At 37.0% G+C, this 16,597-nt stretch overlaps 2 protein-coding genes across 2 annotated transcripts; both read right to left on the bottom strand.

Annotated features, from left to right (window-relative positions):
* Positions 1-1,907: 1,907 nt before the first annotated feature.
* Positions 1,908-4,280, bottom strand: si:ch211-153f2.3 (protein FAM167A). Its single transcript, XM_046835242.1, has 2 exons — positions 3,817-4,280; positions 1,908-2,221 (listed from the first exon to the last, which is right to left on the bottom strand). The coding sequence occupies exons 1-2, from the start codon at positions 4,030-4,032 to the stop codon at positions 2,096-2,098; spliced, it is 342 nt and encodes a 113-aa protein (XP_046691198.1). The 5' UTR covers positions 4,033-4,280; the 3' UTR covers positions 1,908-2,095.
* Positions 4,281-6,575: 2,295 nt separating this feature from the next.
* On the bottom strand, positions 6,576-16,326 carry krit1 (KRIT1 ankyrin repeat containing). Its single transcript, XM_046835567.1, has 17 exons — positions 16,173-16,326; positions 14,454-14,615; positions 12,882-13,038; positions 12,673-12,765; positions 12,432-12,561; positions 11,960-12,203; positions 11,681-11,796; positions 11,340-11,483; positions 11,006-11,162; positions 10,681-10,788; positions 9,827-9,983; positions 9,457-9,608; positions 9,165-9,331; positions 8,969-9,056; positions 8,676-8,882; positions 8,194-8,310; positions 6,576-6,921 (listed from the first exon to the last, which is right to left on the bottom strand). The coding sequence occupies exons 2-17, from the start codon at positions 14,550-14,552 to the stop codon at positions 6,832-6,834; spliced, it is 2,226 nt and encodes a 741-aa protein (XP_046691523.1). The 5' UTR covers positions 14,553-14,615; positions 16,173-16,326; the 3' UTR covers positions 6,576-6,831.
* Positions 16,327-16,597: the final 271 nt, after the last annotated feature.

The following is a 16,597-nucleotide window of genomic DNA, read 5'->3' as shown; positions in this document are numbered from 1 at the left end:
CCTTCATGCCGGTATTCAGGAGCTGAAGCAGGAATGTGCTGTGGAAGAATCGGAAGAGGATAAGCTGGACGAATATGAAGAACAGTCCTGGGACTCTGATAGTGAATCAGAAGAGAGCAGCACTTCCTCCTATTCAGGAGAGATGTCCTTTTACTCATCGATCTACTCTAACTTCTACAGGCCATTAGCACATTCTCTGTCTAAGAGAAACTTTGGCCGCCGTAGTTCAGTGCCTTAACAAACTGCTAGTTCCTGACACACCCAGGCTTCCATTTACACTGTTCTCATATCATCACTTGAAGTATTACTAAATGCACTATAGAGCAAATAGGAGAAAATAATTTATACAGATAGGATGGGATTGTGTTCTAGAAAAGACAAAGTGTAGGGCAAAGTGCTGTTTACTGTTTCAGTCTGACAAGGTAGGCTGCAGAATCCACAAATAGGTTATGTTCACGTGTCCACAGACTTTTGTCCATGAAGTATAAATTATCAGTAGACAGCTGGGTCCAAACTTCTGAGAGCACTAATGAATTTCTTTCTAATTTAATACAGCAATTTTCATTACTTTTCATTATAAGTTACACTGTTAACAACTTAAGTGAAAAAAAAGGAATCTTTTTATTTGGTATGTGCTATTTTTGTTTTAATGACTGCATGCATGAGTTTGTATAAACCTTGATAATGCATTTTAGATGAAATCCATCTGTGTATCATCTGAACTTTGCTTTATGGAATTGATAAGACTCACAAAACGATGGTCTTTTGTACAAAGTAGTTATCACAGTCAATATAACAAATTAGTGAAAACTTCATTAAGGGATTTGGTCTATTGAAGCAAGATGTTGCACTTTTCTTTTGTTGTAGAATTTTTAAAACTTTGAGGGATTTTTTCAGTTTCTCAGACTTTTGGACCTGTGTGTGTGTGTGTGTGTGTGTGTGTGTGTGTGTGTGTGTGTGTGTGTGTGTGTGTGTGTGTGTGTGTGTTTAAATATACTGTATATCCAATATGTCTGACTCACTACTGTTTGTAGATCAAAAGATTTGACTTGTTCAGCAGTAAATGAAGATCCAGCGTTTGACTTTATGATGTGGAACTTCATGTCGTATGAAGCTGATATCAGGGTGGCCTTCAGTAATCAAAATGATTTCTTCTATTATCATTATAACGTATGACTTATTATGTGCTGAAATAATGAAATTTGCATTTAATAGCGCACACCCAACCTGATAATTGTCTCTTTGCTGAATGTATACTAGTATACTATTTTTTAACGCTTTATCAAAGTAGGCCTTATAACAGGTGACCAAATTTGTACTTTCAGGAAAATGTAAGCTCGAGAATACATATAGTCATTAATAGGATATTTAGGACATGGATTTACCTGAATTTTGGACCAAAACAGAATATTATCCTGTTTACTGTATATGTATTAGTGGTTTTATAAGATTTGAATCTTACACATATTTATATCTCAAAGACAGGAACATACTCATTACATTGAACATGTTTCTATATAACAGTAGTAAGTTAATGTAGATTATATTATTGTAATGTTTTGGGATGTGAATTTAATAAAGATGTTTATCTGGGACACATTATGATATGATAAATAAAATAAAAAAATCTTTTATTATTTATTTATTGGTTTGGCAGTTTGATTTACTCATTAATAAAGAATTAAAATATATTATTTTAATTTAATATAATTATTGTTCAGCATACAATTCACCACTGCTAACAACATGCATTATGGCACACACATAAAACCTCATATCGGGGGCATAACAACAAATCTTTAGGGTGCAAATCTTGTCTTGTGGTCTTGTGGTCTCTATTCTGCTTTCTGTTTAAAATTGCTTGCAAATTAGCAACAAAAAAAGAGAGAAAATTTGCAATTTTTTTCGCAAATTCATTTGTTTAAAAATAAATCAAGCTCTACATGCAACAAGACTATAAGACTATAACACACAGTGTGAACAAGTTATTTATGAAAAAAAAAACATTTCTGGTATTAACCAAGTCTCATGTCTCATGCCAAGACTTCCAATGTAACAGATATAGAGAATATTATTTCCACTTGTCATGCTGATCTCAGTGCTGCTCCGTGAGACTGGAGTCTAATAAAAGAGGACCACTTTCCCTTCTCAGTCTCTGGATTTCAGAGTTAAGTCCAAGCAGGGTCTGAGCGAGCTGTCGGTCCTGTGAGCGCATTTCCAACTGAATGTTAAGAGAAAAACACAGATACACAGTTCAGCTTTCATTGGCATCAGTCATTTTTATACAAAAGCTTTTATACAAAAGCTTGGTAACAATTTTCCATTCATTTTTAATTAAAGAGTTAAAAAAAGTACTGTAATAGAGGGCTGTATCTATTGGTTATATTAGTAATCTACTATTATACTAATTATTACTTTGAATAATCGAGGTATTGAATAAGAAGTACTTTTTCTTTATTAAAGAGCAATACTAAATATAAAAGAGAAAATATGGCAGGTCTTTTAAATTGTACAAGTAATTTGTTTCCTTTTTAGAAAAATTAACATTTCTATTGCTTAAATTGCATACAAGAACATCTGTGGAAACTAAACCCATTTCATTTATTTAATTGCCATATTGCATCAAAATGCAAATATAATTATATATTTAAAATCACTTTAAAAAGGTAAAAACGCAGTGTACAGTGTTGTCTTTGTTTTTTGTTTTATATTATTATTAATAAGATTTCTGTCATTTTCGTTGACCTGAATTTCTCCTCGCCCCTCGCCGTTTTCTCTCAATTCCTACATTTTTTTATTCTGCAGCATCTTATGTGTTTACATGTCCAGAGCGCTCTAGAGTCTAGCAGGTGGTGCATCAGTAATAATGGTCCGTGATGAAACACAATGCTCCGTGTGTAGTTAAATAGACTAAACGAAACATTAATGCAAATCATTTGCCTCAATTATTTTTGTATTTAAATGACTCGAGTTACTCAAGGAATAGTTTCACCCCTACCGTAATACATTTATTACATGTTTTTATAAAATTATTTTATATATAATTTCTGTTAAATTATATTTACAAATCAAATGAATTGTTACAGAAAGAAAAATTAGTTTACATGTAAATGAATATCATGGTAAATAATATTATAGTAATGTTACATAATGCAGTAAATAGTCCTAGTTAAAGAGATTGTAATATGCTTAAGATATATGGTTTAAACTGGAATTATTTTAGATTTTTCAACAAAATTAATAAAACAGATCATTACAACAAAAAGGAGCATACTGTAAAAATAATTGAAAAATATTTACGAGTGAATACATCTGTGAATATATCAGTAATCAGTGCTATGAACAGTTATTAAAGTTTGTTATAGCAGTGTTGTAATCATATCATTAATATAGCTATCCGAACTGCAGACCTGTGGGTTCAAAACCACAAAGTGTTTGTTTATTTCTCTGCTTAGAAACACCTGCTTCAGCTCACCAGAGAATTTCCAGACTTAATGCAGGTATTATAACCGAACAATGTCCTCCACTGCTGAAGTTGTGAATAGTAGAAAAAAAAAAATCTAAACTCTGTCTACAGATGTCGTGTTATATGACAGTATTTCTGAAAGGCTCGTGCCCCTCTGTCATTCATAGAAAGCAGATACAGTGAAGGTGTACAAACTAACAAATAAGAAAATTACATGAGCATTACAAATCAAATAATTCTCTACAAACAGACCATGTAAGAAGTGGGTTTAGGCTTAGCATGTCCCCTGAAGTTTTTTTTATTATTATTGTTTATGCACCTCAGAAATACATACAGTCAAATCAACTCACCAGTTCAGATCTTAGCCAGGTAATTGCTCCGTCTATCTTGGCTCTGCGTAGCTCTTCATTAGCTTGGAAACTCCTTCCAACGTTCATCGGATCGCTGTCATTTTCAGAAAACGCTCTTGGCTCGGCTGTTGTTCTGAAGGCATGGCGGAGCTTGTTTTTGATGTTCTCCAGCACCATAATGGACACCGAGTCCTCATACTGAGTATCTGGGTTCATTGTGGCATTCAGGGGAGTAAATGAAAGTGTGTGAGGCGATGCCCTAAGTTCCCCTAGCACCCTTCCTCAGGGGACTGACTACTTTCACACACACACATCTTTGGTCCATTGTCATACATCAGTGTTTTTTTTTTTCTTTCTTGTTCCTGGCGCGCTTTCTGAATTACTCACTAAAACACTGAGGAAACTCAGTGTCACCGATGAGCAGCAAGTGTGTAAGTTCTCCTCTAGTCTGCAACCGCATTTGGGCCAGCCTTGTTTTGTCACCGTTACTATAGAGAAGCACTCCCCCCATACCAGTCAAGAAGAATGGAGGGACATTGTGGACAAAGACTATTGTTTCATCCAAAAGCAGTGAAAAGGTGCAGTGGGGCCTTGCTCACTCAGTCATTCACTCACCCCCACTACGCGCTCATTCAGCCTTTGTGTGAGAAATAGGTTGTGAGAAAGATCTCAGTCCAGTCTTTCTTTGTGACGGAGTACAGTGTCTCGACAGCTAGTTTTCTTTTGACCTTTTGGTTTTACAGGGATGAAAAAAAACCCATCTGATCAGCACCATACGTCAAACGAGGCAGCGGTTAAGAAGCTGGAGTTTGTGCTTTTCAGTGGGACGCCACAAAAGCTTACTGTGGAGACACAGAATTAGCACTTTTGTGTGTAAAGCGAGTATTTCCCAAGGGGCAATCAATCCACAACTCCCTGGCAGGCTTGACACAATCCTTTGGTTCGCTCTGTAGAAACAGAAACACAAGTCTAGTGTACTCTCCTGCCTCATGTAAACTACAGCCACTCTTTTTTATTTATTTTCCAAAGGGGCCTACTGAACAGCACCAGAACCTACTCAGTCTCCATATATTTCTTCAGCAAAGGACAAAGGCACCTTAATGTCAGTTTGCATCTTGCTTCCTTTTGTTAAACTGCTAACTGGAATGTTTTGTTGTGGCTTCGTCATGCAGCGTAGAGCTTCAGTGGTTTCGAAATATCAAACTAATTATGCATGCCTATTGGATGATGAAGTTGGCAAGGGGGGTTTTGGTAGTTAGGGATGCGGTGTGGAATACTGTGTGACATTTGCGCAGAGATGCTCATTAGAGCGTGTGCAAATGTGAGATTAAGTCTTAAGGTCAGTCAGTGAAGCATAAACATGACACTCTAACAGTAGAATGAGCAACCATTAAACCACAAGTAATATTTGAAAGAAAGAAATCCACTGGCTGAAGGTTGCATTTATTCTAATCATCCGGTGAAATCTAACTACCGTTTCACACCTTATTCTATGGTAAAAAAATAAAAAAATGAAAAAAAAAATAATAATAATAAAAAATAGGACAATAACAATGAATTAGGATGGATTTTAAAATGAGCTTCAAGAAGGTTTACAGCCCGAAATTTCACCTGCACCTAGACTAAAGATATTCTCTCAACCGAACATATATTTAATGTTATCATACACTTCTTTTGGCAAGTCAGTTAGTGCTTCTCTATCTATATATTATTTGTTTGAAAGATATGATTTGGCTATAATGATCACCTATATGTTTCAAGAAAAAAAGGCTGGCGAATTCACAGGACACCATCCTGACTAAAAAGCATGGGGGTGGCAGCATCATGCAGGGGGGGTGTTTGGCTAGAAAAATGATTGGTGCCATTTAGAAAATAGATGGAATTCTGAGGGAAACATGAAGGAAAAAGGAGCAAAGCCTCAAGACATCAGCCAGAAAGATAAAACTTATGCGGTATTGGCTTGATCGCAAAACCTTGACCAAAATCTCAAAATCTGTAGAATAAACTGTTAAATCTCTATTGAAAAAGCTGTTCGAGTTACATGGTTGTGTCAGGAGGGACTTGCATATGCTTGTGTATAACACGTGGTTGATTAAAGGTCAAGTAATTAAAAAGGCAATATGCCACCAATCACTGACTCTTCCCCTCAATTTTTGAAGCGCTTTCATTGGGGGAAAGAAAATGGCGTAATTAATTCGACATGGCGAAGGTACGGAGTTGGGAAAAACTGGATCGAGTCTTTTCAGCTGAGGGAAATTAAACAATTTGGAATAGTACATTTGACTGAAATCTCTTTAAGAGCAGTGACATAATACATTCATTTAGATTTTGCGGAGTTCATTTTTATTTCAATCATTTCAGGCTAAAATCTCCTAAACGTTTAATAACCTTTATTAATTATTATTATAGAGCTTTCTTACCTGCTCAGTGTCTCAAAGGCGTTGCATCAAAAATGAATCAATATTAAAGTGAGCTTTACACCCAACACCCTGCTAATTAAGCCGATCCCAGCGTTACAAATATTTCAACAAAATTAGATCCTGTAGATTTTGCTGCCACTTAAAGGCAACTGATGGTAAAACAAGTGTCCAACGCAGGAAAAGACACATTTGAAATTTTAGACTTTTGGACATTCATGTAAAACCATATTCAGAATAAGCGTTTTAACGCTGCTACCACCGACACAATACAATTAAAATTCACTAAAAAACTATGTACTTCTTATGATGAACTGTTTATAAAAACAATGAAATCACTAATACAATATATATTTTTTTATTAAAATGCAATCATTACATATAAATATTTTATGCACAGCAATGTAAAAAAGTAAAAAAATGTAAAACTGCTCCAAACACAAGGATATAGAAAGTTTAAAAGGTGCTGGAACAGAACAAAAACCCTAAAGAATTACAGTAAATAAAATAAACACTTCATTACCATTAAAAGTAATATAAATACATGTGTAAGGAAATATGATGGCATGAGTTCCGAATCTGCAGTGCATGATGGGAGTTAGCCATATGCGTATTTATCTGATGCTGCTCTGTCATTAGGCGTTATCTGTCCACTCAGTTTCATCAGCAGCTTCACGATCAGGCCTGCCTGTAGAGGAAACATGGGTAGTGACAATCACAGAGCTCCATAACCTTCAAAATCAGCGTTAAATACATCCACATTTATATTTACATTTATGGCATTCTGGCAGACACCATTGTCCAGAGGGGCTTATATTTATCCTATACATACACAACTGAACAGTTTAGGGTTAGGTGCTTTGCTCAAGGAGCCAGCAGTGAAAGCTTGTTTTTTAGAGAACCCATGACTTTTTGATCACGAGTAGAGCTGAAACGATTCCTCAAGTAATTTCAGTAATTTGAATAGAAGAAATCAACGAGGCAAATCATTTCTCTATGCTTCGTTTAATCTTTTTAACTACACACGGAGCATTGTGTTTCCCCACGGACCATTATGACTGATGCACAACACGCTAAACTCTTGAGCGCTCTGGACAGGTAAACACAGAAGACGCTGCAGAATGAAAAGAAAACAGTGAGGGACGAGGAGAAGATTCGGACGAACGGAAACGACAGTGTTTCCGAGGTTTGGGATCAAAACAAAAAAAACACTGTACAATTGCATTTACCTTTTTTTTTTAAGTGAACTGAAATGTATTTTTATTTATATATTTGTATTTGCATTTTGATGTAATATGGAAATTAGATGCACTATATAGGTTCTTCACAGATGTTCTTGTGTTGCATTTTCAGCAATAAAAAAATGTAAAATTACTTGTGCGTTTTAAGAGACCCGTCTTATTTACTTCTGTATATTTAGTATTGATCTTTAATAAAGAAAAACGTACTTCTTATTCAAATCCGATTACTCGATTAATCGCCGGAATAATTTTACAATATTTTTGCTTACTTATTTACTGAATAATGTATTTATTTAGACCCATTTCCAATATTACAATACAAAAGACAAATTAAAGGTAAAACACTGTTTTTTTTTTCTTCAGTTTTTTTCTTCTTCTAGTAGATACGCATACAGTATCGCACAAAAGTAAGTACACCCCTCACATTTCAGCAACCATGTTATAATATCTTCATAAGCAACAAAACTATAATAATAATAATAATCTGTACTGCTGTACAATCTGCACACTGACTACTCTAAAATATATCCAAGTTTTATTTCTACAGTATTATCCCTGGAGAAGATACTAAAATTGTTGCTGAACTGTGAGGGGGTGTACTTACTTTTGAGATACTGTACACACACATATCCATCTATCCATCTATCTATGATGTATATTGAAATAAATAATATGTTTACTATAAATGTACAAACAGAATATTTTTGTTGCTTGTATACCTGTTTAGTGTGCACTATGAAGTTCTTCTTGTTCTCTAGACTGTGAATTTGGACGTACTGGTCAGCTTGCCCTAGCTGCCACATGAAGGTGCCATACTCCATGCTGAGGTGTAGCACCTGGAGCAAGCAAAAAGTTCATGTAGCTCATACAGAGTAGTACATGCCTCGACACATAATTATAACAAGGTTTAAACACCTTAATTAATCAAACATCTTAATTCATGCAGCCACGAAGCAGGACAATGACGTGCACTATGTGCAGATTTATGCACATTAAGATGCCGAGTTATTATTTATACACACAACTTTTTCTGAAAACAATAAATCTGTGGAGTACAAAGAGTTATGCATAAATTGTAAGCAATCTATAGATACAGTTGGGTATTAATCAAAAAGAGCACTATAGCAATATGTACCATCATCATTATTATTATCATTATTTATAACTGAATTAAAGTTATTGCTATATGCTATTGCCTTACCTTGGTTTCCATGTTCATGAGGTGCAAACCTTTGGTGTTGACCCCAACATAAACACGAATAACCTTGTGGGTGCTGGAACTGGCCTTGGTGTAGACCTGACCGGTGAAAAAGGCAGCTCCATATGTGGGGATGTCCCAGCAGTTCTGCAGGAAGAGGCGCTGAAGGTGATGCATTTCTTTACTCACCCCCTCACTGGTGCTCAGATTCTAAGAAAACAATATGCACAGTGGTAAGATTAGTCCCAGCATGATCAAATCAGATAAAATATACAAATGCTGAAATGCAAACCTGCCTTATACTCATGAAGGATTCGGTTTGTCCAGTGGTGTGCTTTACTTTTCACTTTAGATATTGGAACTATGGATTTCAGGTTTTCCTCACTGTAGAAAACAGACACATTGGAGAAAAAAAAAAACATGCATGATGAATAAACTGGAGATAGAAAAAGGCTGACTGAAGTATAAATCGAATGTGAAGCTGGTGCTCACTTCAGAAAGCCTTGTTTGTGTTTTTTGCTGTCATAGTTGCCGTAAATGATCTGCAGAAGGAGGCTGGCTAGAGTTATGAGCTTGGTGTCTGGTGAAGAGAAAAAACCTTTGAGGAGAAAGTAGCGTGCTTCATCAAACAGGATGAGGATGGAGAGTGGATCTTCAACCTAGAAGAAATGTCCAATGAAACAGTTCTAAATCCATGCATCCATCTGTCTAGGCAGAAGCTGCCCTAGTTAAGCTCAATACATTTGAAAAAGTGGTGTGTACAAAAGCCAAAACTGTACAACACCTTCTTCTCAACATCCAGAGGGAGACGGACATCTCGGCGTAGGAACAGCTGTGGGCTCTCCCTCTGCGGGTCCAGCGCTGTGAGGTCTGTGACGATCTCAGGCCAGATACGCAAATGCTGTAAGGGCTTGTGATACGGCTTTAGCTGCAGACCTTAAAAACAACAACATCTTGATTAAAAAATTGCACTTCTTTTCCCCGTTTATCCCAGACACTGTTTTCCCTTTTAAAGTGAAATACTGCTTGTGAGTAGTTCAGTGTCATAAAGTACCAGAAATGTAAAATTAACAAGCAATGCTGTAATCTCCTATAAAGAGAAAGCATTGGTTTAGTTATGACTGTACAGTGATGTGTGATGCAGTAGGACTCACTGAGGTTCTCAGAGCAGATCCAGATGGTGAAGTACTGCTGTGTTTCCTGTGAGAGCCTCATACCCTCCATGATCTGTTGCACCGTAGTGTTGTTGCCATGCTTCAACTCCACTGAGCGGTACGAACCATCCATGCGGTAAATCCGCACCTTTTCATACTGACACAATTTTCATACAGGTACTCGTTAGAAACTAGAAACTAGGAAAGGTAAAGTTTATCGATTGTGATATACTCTCCTTCTTTTCTTTCTCACAAGTGTGCATTTGCATGTTGACTAAAGCCAGGCAATACAGAAGCATGTATATGTTATGGATGGATGGATGGATGGATGGATGGATGGATGGATGGATGGATGGATGGATGGATGGATGGATGGATGGATGGATGGATGGATGGATGGATGGATGGATGGATGGATGGATGGATGGATGGATGGATGGATGGATGGATCTTTATTGTCATTGCATAGTACACAGCAACGGAATGCAGTTTAGCATCTACCAGAAGTGCAAAAAGTAGCAAATGTGCAAATAAATATGTAAGTATATGTACAGAATGTTACACACACATATGTACAGTAAAAGCTTTAGCAGTGAAAATGTGCAGACGCTGTTGTAAAGATACAACAAGTAGAAGGTTATAAGGCTATAAGGTTATAAGGTGAAGGAAGTGAAAAAAATGTACAAAAAGCTAAATAAACAAGTACACTAAATATATGTAAACATATATGTGAAATATTAGGCAGGATGTACAGTATATAAAATATATAGACATACAAATATAAATGATATATATTATGCATGCTTCTTAAGTCTTTAGGAGTATACAGTAAGTATATGGAGAGTGATACATACTGGTTGGTTATTAGCTTGTTTAAGGAGTTTTACAGTCTCCTCCCAGTTGTTCTGTTTATTCTCCTCGCAGACTTGAAGTGGGGAACGTTTCTGTTGGTCTTCAATGTGCTTAAACAGATCAGAACAAAACCAGTCAGATGGGAAAATTGCAAAAGAAAAAAAATGCCTTTAGAAGTTGTGTTTAATATAAACATTGGGTGTGGCTTATTCCTTTTATAATCTTTAGTTTAAATGTTTACAAACAGATTTAATCTCACTTAAACGTAATTCTATTTGCCGTTTAATGAAATATTAAAAGAAAGCTATAATAAGCAGCTCGACTCACCCTGTCTATATCAGGGTGATGAAGCAAGAGCTCTACGATCTCCGAGTGACCTCCTCCAGCTGCAAAGTGTAAAGGGGAGCTAAGCTGTCCATTCAGCAGGTTGGGGTTGCAGTTTCCTTTCTCCAACAAAAGTTTTGTGGCCTCCACCTTCCCATGCCTGCCAGATTAAAACAGCAATATCTTAAATACTACTACATTTTCTGCCTTTTATTGTGATCATACTCCAACAGTTGGAACCTTAAGAGCATTTTTAACGTACTAATCCCTATGTTTTAATTCTCATTACTATTTGTGTGAGATTAAAGAAAGAGAACGAAGAGAAGATAGCTCATACCAGCATGCATAATGTATGGGGGCCCAGTGGTCACTGTCCAGCTGTTTGACAGAAATGCCACTTTCCAGCAGTTTGGACAGAAGCTCTGTGTCTCCCTCACAAGCACTGCGGTGCAGAGGGAAGTCATCCACCCACTGGTGATCTCTAAAAATACAAGGAAATCTCATAAGGCAAATAATTGTGGACTTTACAACGGATACAGATTTTAAAAATACACTATTTAATTTAACTAATTAAATACGTTCTCATCGTTTTCTAGTGAATGAGCTTCAAGACAATACAACCCTCATCTGTAATAACTTGTAGCAACTTTCCAACATTGCACTCATTTAATCACTTACTTGTCCTCGGTCACGTTGGTCATGCTATGTTGCCATTTCTCTCTTTTTGGTATCTGGATTTTAGAGTAGTCTGGAGCTCCCAAGCCAAAGTAGGGATTAATGATGACCTTATCTACCTATATGCACCAGTGGATAAATGATTATACTTTTTATTATAAAGGTTAATAATAGTAAAAAAAAAAAAAAATTGTCCCTTTAATATGTTTTATTGTGTTATTCTGATGTTCTGTGATAGTGTTAGTGATTTTCTAGACACACTGATGTTGAGTCTTTTCTCACTCTGTTGGTGTACTGCAGGTCAGATCCATAGAGTGGATTTTCTATGCACATGTCTGCTTTCTCCAGTGACATCATCTTGCTCTTGATCTCCAGTGCAGTGTAACCCATGTGCAGAGACGTGTTGTTCTGCTTGCCCTCAGGAGCGTATGCCGGATTGCTCACGTTGGTTTTGACCCTCTCTATAGGCGAGGGTCTAAAAAGTGCAGGGATGGCATGGGGCACACTGTGCTGCTCCGCCAGCCACCTGAGGGCAGCACAGACACATTTTTCATCAATTTAGAATATTTTAATTTACTCTGTCAGCTGTTAACTTACTTTGGTAAAACAGTGATTCACAATGTGTCATTTTAGCTCTGTTTCTGCAACACTCAATAAAAATGCTTAAAGTTTATTGCTCCATTTTAACCTTATTGTAAAACACAGAGGATTTCACGGAAAAGCACAAGCATGGAAATTGCTAAAGCTTTCTTACTTGTCAAGGCCGAGCAGCATCTTTGAGGTGATTGAGGTGAAGTGGGCACTGGTTTCACTGCACACACGCATGATGTCTTGTAGGCAGTAAAAGCTGGGACTCCCAGGGTGATACACAGGCTTGCTGTTGTCTGGAAACCATTAGAGACCACTTTATTAATTATGTATATGTTACAGAAGTGTTTCTGATAAATACACTGTCCTTATAAACATCCCTTAGCACATAATAAAATAGTACATACCTTTAACATTAATTGGCACAATAAATAGAGAGGCCTCTTTCCCTACATTCTCTCCATCTAGAGGGAACTTCTTCATGTGCACAACACGTTTTCCTGTGAGAACGACCACACACAAACAGAATCCCATCAATCCTTAATCAAGGACGTTTGAAGATAAATAGTAAAAAAATTCTGACCAATCAGAAGTTGAATTTTCGATCACTACTAACCTATTATGCCTTGGTTATTTGATATGGGCTTAGTTGCTTCGTCCACATATTCCAGAATTGACTTTGTTTTGTCACTGTCTGTGTGGATTTTCGTGCCCAAGAGAACTTTCTTTCTCTTCTTCTCTTTGCCCTCAAGTGGAAGTTCAATCAGCAAAATCTACAGAAATGGCCCAATATGTAAATAAGTAGAATAAATGTTTATGCAGAATATGTAAATATGTCTATTACAAGAAAAAGCAACAAAATGTAGTACAAATACATTCGTTGGTTGTTATTTAGTCAAAGCTATGTGGACAGTTGGCTCATTGGTTCTTCATCAAGCACACAGCTGCACGGTCTTTGTCTTCCGAAGAATTAAAAATCCCCCCTTAACTCGACCCAATCACGTTCCAACATGACAATTACCCCTTTGTGAAGAACAAAGGCCATGAACACATACACTGGTAGGGAATAGATGGCGATTTTTGGCTTCTTTTTAAAAAAAAAATAAAAAATTAATTGGCCAATTGTGCTGCAAATGAGGCCAATTATTAGGCAGGCGCATCTGACTCGCCAACCGTGCGTGTACATTCTGCCCTTGCGTTAAAGAACATTACTCTCCCTTACCAGCAGGTGGCAGTAGCCTGTATTCGACTGAAAGAGCTAGAATTGTAAATACAGTATATAAAGAAATATATAGTGTTTCCCCCTGCGTGATCATTATTAACGGACTTGTGCAGCTTTTTTCAGTCATGTCTGATAAGCTGCAAAGACAAGAGAGAGCGAGAATGACATTTGGAAAAAGAATGGGAAAAAGATTTGGAGAGAGAATGGGAATAACAGTTTTGGAGAGAGAATGGGAATAAGATTTGGTGAGAGAATTGGAATAACAGTTTTGGAGAGAGAATGGGAATAACAGTTTTAGAGAGAGAATGGGAATAACAGTTTTAGAGAGAGAATGGGAATAACAGTTGTGGAGAGAGAATAGGAATAAGATTTGGAGAGAGAATGGTCATTTAAATTTTATTAATTAAAAATTAGATTTTACGAAATGAACTGGGGGGGAAAAGAAGAAAATCAGCCAAACATATCAGCCAAAAAATCGGCATCATATACCTGCCATTGGCTGCCCTGATTTCTAAATATCAGCATCGGCCAGAGAAAAACCTGTATCGGTCGACCTCTAGTATGGAAGATACTTTAGTATCTAGGTATCTTGCACAAAGCCCTGACCTCGATTCCACTGAACACCTTTGTGATAACCTGGAACAGCAACTAAACACTGACTGGTTACCTAACAGTAGCTCATCTCACAATTTGCTCTAATTGCTGAATGATCACAAATGCCACAGCCATGGTCCAAAACCATGTGGAAAGCCTTTGCGAGTGAAAGTGAAATTAATAACAGCAAAAGTGGACTAAATCTGAAATAAGTATGATGCACTGTGTACCTACTGCTATAGACAAGGTGTCTGTCCCTCTGTACTTCTTGTGTCACAAATAATATCTAGCACCAGACAGGCTTCACACAGATATTATATAATCACATAACACACATACAGTTAAGTGTAGAAAAGCGTAAAGAGTTCTTACCTCGTATGCTTTGGCGCGATACTCTTTGCAGCTGAGGCTCACTGCACTCTTTGGCCGTATAACAGCTACAAACACATCTTCAAACTCCGGATTACCCATCTTTTACACATCTCATACCCAACGCTTCACTTTCTCATAACGGCAACTGTCTTAGCACCATACCTACAATGGATGACATCATAGTAATAAGCAGGGATAGGCAATAACAACAACATAATATTTTTATTGATAATATTGTATTGTGAGCACAACAAATTGTCATATAATTTACATGAAAGCATCCTCTGAACACTTGAATAACAGTGTCTTCAGTACATAGAGAATGACTAAATCATGTGACCCTCATGATCAGTTTTTCATACTGTTCAGCTAATGTATGGTAGAAAAAAAAAGAACATTTCTCTGAGATAATCTCATGTCAAGTCGAGGTTTTTATTGTCATTTCTACCATACAGAGTGGTACACAGTACACAGTGCAGTATGTTGTTTGTTAGTATGTAATGACCTCCAAATGATTATTTGTATAACATGAGTTTATCCGTAAAATTAATCGTTTGTTAGTTTATTTCCCACTTTGACAGTTTCCCAAATTACCCACAATTCTGTCTATCGGCTGAGAGCAGCAACAGTGGGATTGATTTCTACTTCAACAGCGTGATGAGGCAGTGCTTTAGTTCTTTAGTCTGTCCAGCTCTCACCTTCTCATTCGTTCATCTTACTTGCTAATACCCCCATCGTTGACACAGTGCTTGTCATTTCACATATACGGAGAAGTAACCTATTCTCATACTTTGGGATACCCGGAAATCCATCTGTACCCCAGATCTTCTAACCTCAATAATGCTCTAATAGCTGAATTAATCCAAATCCACAAGGCTATGCTTAAAAAAATTAAGCGGCAATCCATCCTCAAAAAGTGACGACTAAAGAGTGATTAAACAGCAAAATAGGAACCTTAGATAAAGCTTCTGGGCCATATATCAATATTTGCCATGCATTTAATAAAAACATCCTGGATTAATCAGAGATCATAACACAAGGGTTAATGAGCAGGTCTAATTGCAGTTGGTCAGATTAGACACCAAATGAGATTGGAAAAGACCAGGTTATATAGAGTGTTGTAGCTTTTTGTAATTTCATTTCATTTCCTGGGTCAAAATGACCAAAGGTACCCGGATTGATGTACACCTCATTCTCACATCAACATAGGAACGAAAGATTCATCAAAATGTTGATCCGATCTGCATAAAAACTAACGATTCATCTTCAAGTATGCGTGTAAAACAGATGATTGTATTCTTAAGTGTAAAAGGCGTCAGTAAAATGATGTTGAACTAAACATGTTTAGACTTTAGAGTGAAGTAAGAAACATGAAAATGGTAATGCAGACTGACACTTCAGAGACCACTAGACATCCCCAATAACAACTAGCTAGCTAGGTAGTTACCAACAAGAAACAAATACAATACAAAAATATTTAAACTACACTATAGTAAATAATGAAGAACAAGATATATGCTGTATCTGGAAAAAAATAGCGAGTGTGTATGTCTGAGGAACTGCTGCGGAAACCACGCATGCGACATGGGCCACCACCTTGCTAACAAACGTTAGCTGTTAGCTATCTGCCCGACTCTACTAGTAGACTGAGAGGGCGCGTTATAACGATTAATAACCTGTTGTTAAGGTTTTATTACACACCAGAAATCTAAAACTTACCTGAAAAATCCCCCCTTTTTCATACTGTTGTTTTCGGGTAAGTTAAGAAGTTATTGCTTTTGGGGAAACCCTCAAACTGAGTGAACATCCGGTCGCAGGGGACGAGCGCCGGAGACCAAAACAAGCGCGCGCCCGCACTCGCACGCACACCCGAAGCTCGCATGCTTGTGAGGTGCTTTTATAAACTCATGTCAAGGTTTTAACATGAACATGAATAAACCAAAAAAAAGCTTCCTGATCCTGGTCGGGAAAATAGAATATTTGATTGTGCGTACCAAATATCCCCACATCATCAAACTGTCAGATATTCCTGTCTTTGTGGGATGTAAGAAATAAAAGCATGGGCTGGGCACGGGCACACGCGCGCACACACATACATACATATATGTGTGTGTGTATGTGTATATAGAGAGAGATACACATGC

The sequence above is a fragment of the Silurus meridionalis genome, chromosome 22, assembly GCF_014805685.1.
Source record: "Silurus meridionalis isolate SWU-2019-XX chromosome 22, ASM1480568v1, whole genome shotgun sequence".
Lineage (NCBI taxonomy): Eukaryota > Metazoa > Chordata > Actinopteri > Siluriformes > Siluridae > Silurus > Silurus meridionalis.
This window is presented reverse-complemented; position numbering and strand designations above follow the sequence as displayed.

Excerpts from the sequence above, each read along its gene's own strand:
- si:ch211-153f2.3 (XM_046835242.1), bottom strand. The coding sequence starts at position 4,032 with ATGAACCCAGATACTCAGTATGAGGACTCGGTGTCCATTATGGTGCTG. Across the intron at positions 2,222-3,816 it reads CCTGGCTAAGATCTGAACTG|TTGGAAATGCGCTCACAGGA; the intron begins GTGAGTTGATTT and ends CTTAACATTCAG.
- krit1 (XM_046835567.1), bottom strand. The coding sequence starts at position 14,552 with ATGGGTAATCCGGAGTTTGAAGATGTGTTTGTAGCTGTTATACGGCCA. Across the intron at positions 12,562-12,672 it reads TGTGCCAATTAATGTTAAAG|ACAACAGCAAGCCTGTGTAT; the intron begins GTATGTACTATT and ends AATGGTTTCCAG. Across the intron at positions 9,057-9,164 it reads CACAAACAAGGCTTTCTGAA|TGAGGAAAACCTGAAATCCA; the intron begins GTGAGCACCAGC and ends TGTTTTCTACAG.